Raw genomic sequence first — 3,507 nt, forward strand, 5'->3', positions numbered from 1 at the left:
GAAGAAGAGAGATAAAAACACTTATCTTATTCTTCACTGGTTAATGGAAAACACAAGGTTCATCCTTTCTTTTTCTTTTCTTTTCTTCTTCTTCTTCTTCTTCTTTTTTTTTGTGTGAAAATCTCTCTGCAAATTTCCTCTCATAATCTTCCCTCTCCCTCTACTAAAATTAACATGAAGCCCACCCTCTCATACTAAAATTAACATGTTGTTTGAATGCATATTTTTTGTTTTTTTTTTTTCTTAATTTCAAGGTTCTATATGAAAAAATAAAATTGGGATCTGATCCGCTTCTGTTGCGGATGTTCGTGCATCCTTCAGAAACAACTTCACTCATTATTGTCGTGGTCGCCATTGGAGGCAAAATATATCGAGTGAAATACTGTTGTTATTGGAGACCAAATATAGAGATGGGATCAAGAGAAATAAGACATGATGGAGAAGATAATAGTAGGAAAATTTAGAGGAGAAATGAAGAAACTAAATAATTAACTAATGGTGTCTTGTACATGTATTTTAGATAAAATAATATTTTGGTCTCTATAATTTTCTATATACGACACTCTCCATATATTTTCAAGTGCGTAATTTCATATCTATTAGTGATAGATGATAGTAGTTTATAAGGGTCTATGATTGATAGACAATGACATTTTGCTATATTTATAAATATTTTGATTCATTTTTCTATATTTAAAAACAAACCTAATTTAACTTAACCATAAAAAATGTGTGACCAAAAGTAGTTTAACCATCTTTTTAATTTCAAATTAAAAAAATGTAAGGATTCTATCAAGTGACATTTTAAAATTGGTTACTTGTTTGTGTTCCTTTTTAATTATTATTTATGTACCATTTAAAAATAAATCAAGAAAAGAAAAGAAAATTTGATTGCCGACTAATAGGTAAATTTTATTCCTAAATGAATCCTCTAAAAATGTTTGAATAATGTCTTGTATGAGAACAACAATTTTCATTATATTTTTTTTAAATATTTTTAAATTAATAAATAAAAAATAGCTAATTATAAATATAAATACATAATATAATTAATTTGAGTTGAACCATTTATTCAAACCACCCTTAAATTCCACAGGAAAAAAAACCGATATTTAAGCTTCGAAAGGGAATTAGAACCAAACTTGCCCTTCCCCCACATCGTCTAGAATCAGCTTCAGCTCCCTGTGATTAAAAACCCACTGCCCTCCGCCGCCCTCTCTGTCGCAGCCTCACCTCCGACCTAGCGCCGCCCGGCCAATTTCCGATCTGGGTATTCGAAAATTTGGCCCAAAATGAAAAGTCAAATTCAGAGCCCGAAGCTAATCCAAATCCATCTTAGTTTCTTCAACGTCGTCCCTTACGTCCTCCTCTTCACCGCCGGAATCACCGCCGGAGTTTTCTTCACTTTCTATCTCTCCAATTTCTCCATCAGCTTAAACCTGACTCAGATCCCCTCTTCGAGTTTTTTTCCGGTGACCGGTGGCCGGGTGGGGTTGGAAGAGTATTTGAAGCCGCCGGAAGTAATGCACGATATGGAGGACGAAGAGCTTCTGTGGAGAGCATCAATGGCAGCCGAAATTAAGAAATTTCCGTTCCGGCGGGTTCCAAAGATAGCGTTCATGTTCTTGACGAAAGGGCCGGTGTATTTGGCTCCTCTTTGGGAAGAATTCTTTAAGGGAAATGAAGGGCTTTACTCTGTTTACGTTCATTCTGATCCTTCTTATAATCATTCTTTCCCCGAATCCCCTGCCTTCCATGGCCGCAGAGTTCCCAGCAAGGTTAGTATTCTTACAATCAACTATCACATAAAAATTAATTTAAACCATAAAAGTTTAAAAACCACTCGTTTAGATAAAAGTAACAATTAGCTCATAAATTTTGTTTATAATGATTTAGTCCTATATTTTTTATTTTATAACCATTTAATTTATGAACTTTTTTTTATAACAATTTAATCTAGGTTTGTATTTTAAATTTTGTAATGGTTTAAGTTCTTTATTATAGAAATTAGTGTTATTATTTAATGAGATTTGTTACATATTGATTAATTAGAGACTCAATATTTTAATAAATTACAAAATCTATATTATAAAATAATAAAAATTAACACCTAGTTTTGATGAATTTTCTTCTACGTTAGGAACTAACTTATTATATACTAAAGTTCAAATACTAAATTGTTAAAAAAAATTGAAAGTATATGGACTAAATCATTATAAACCAAACTTCGGAGACTAAATTATTATTTTTATGAATGTTTAAGAATAAAAATGTTTTGTAACCATTAAAGATTAGGGTTGTATCAATCAAAACTTTGAACTAGTAATTATATCAATTTAAATCTCGAACGTTTGTAGGTGTGTCGATTTTACCATCCATTACGTTCTATTTGAAAATCTCAGTATAAATTCAAGCTTTTAATTGATAAACTCCCAAAGTTTAGGTTATAAATTGATATTTGTAATAAAAATTAATCAAACCTATTGATTTGTTTGTTTAATTTTTGTTAATGTGCATTACAGAAAGTGGGATGGGGTAAGGTGAACATGATTGAGGCAGAACGTCGCCTACTATCAAACGCACTCCTTGACATTTCAAACGAGCGATTTGTTCTCCTCTCAGAAGCTTGCATTCCTCTCTTCAACTTCTCCACAGTCTACTCCTTCCTCATCAACTCCACCATGAAAAGCTTCATCATGAGCTATGACGAACCTGGAAATGTCGGCCGCGGCCGATATAGGAACAAAATGTTCCCACCCATCTCCCTAAAACAATGGCGAAAAGGCTCACAGTGGTTCGAAATGGACCGAGACACCGCCATAACCGTTGTCTCCGACAAGAAGTATTTTCCTGTCTTTCAGAATTACTGCAAAGGCCAATGTTACTCCGACGAACATTACTTGCCAACCTTGGTCAATGTTTTAGGTTGGGACAGAAATGCCAATCGAAGTTTGACTTGGGTTGACTGGTCAAAGGGTGGCCCACATCCTGTGATATTCTCGCGGTCAGACATCCACGTGGAGCTTTTTCAGAGATTAAGGAATCAAACCGAGTGTACGAAAACTAAAATGGAAGGGACAGGTGTCTGCTTCCTATTCGCTAGAAAGTTTGCTCCAAACACATTGGAAAGGCTGATGAAGATTGCACCAAAAGCCATGCACTTCGGGAGATAGATAGATTAGAGCAATTGAAATTTATTTGTTTATTTATTTATTTAGAATTAGGTTATATAATTTATTCATATAAATTTTGATTTTTTAAAAGCACGTTTGTCTTTTCCATAATGTTTGGAACAATTTAATAACTTTTAACTGCTAAAAAAAACTTTATAACCACTTGAAATGAATCATTTCAAACAAGTCACTTAACATAGTTTAAAAACAACCAACTTATAAAATATTTCAGACTTAGCCAAACAATTTAAAAGAGTTTATAAAATAGTCAAACATAAAATGTTAAAAAAAATTGGTTATTCACCTTTGTTGAAGTAATAATAAAGGGCTCTTT

At 32.8% G+C, this 3,507-nt stretch overlaps 1 protein-coding gene across 1 annotated transcript; it reads left to right on the forward strand.

The window, feature by feature from the left end:
- The first annotated feature begins 1,078 nt into the window (after window positions 1-1,078).
- On the forward strand, window positions 1,079-3,263 carry LOC120092825 (glycosyltransferase BC10-like). The gene is made up of 2 exons (XM_039051032.1): window positions 1,079-1,778; window positions 2,523-3,263. Exons 1-2 carry the CDS (start codon window positions 1,293-1,295, stop codon window positions 3,171-3,173), a joined length of 1,137 nt encoding a protein of 378 aa, XP_038906960.1. The 5' UTR covers window positions 1,079-1,292; the 3' UTR covers window positions 3,174-3,263.
- The last annotated feature ends 244 nt before the right edge of the window (window positions 3,264-3,507 follow it).

The sequence above is a fragment of the Benincasa hispida genome, chromosome 12 (assembly GCF_009727055.1).
Source record: "Benincasa hispida cultivar B227 chromosome 12, ASM972705v1, whole genome shotgun sequence".
In the NCBI taxonomy this organism is placed as follows: Eukaryota; Viridiplantae; Streptophyta; class Magnoliopsida; order Cucurbitales; family Cucurbitaceae; genus Benincasa; species Benincasa hispida.

Coding starts and splice junctions, on each gene's coding strand:
- LOC120092825 (XM_039051032.1), top strand. CDS start 1,293: ATGAAAAGTCAAATTCAGAGCCCGAAGCTAATCCAAATCCATCTTAGT. Junction 1,779..2,522: donor GCCGCAGAGTTCCCAGCAAG/GTTAGTATTCTT, acceptor TGTGCATTACAG/AAAGTGGGATGGGGTAAGGT.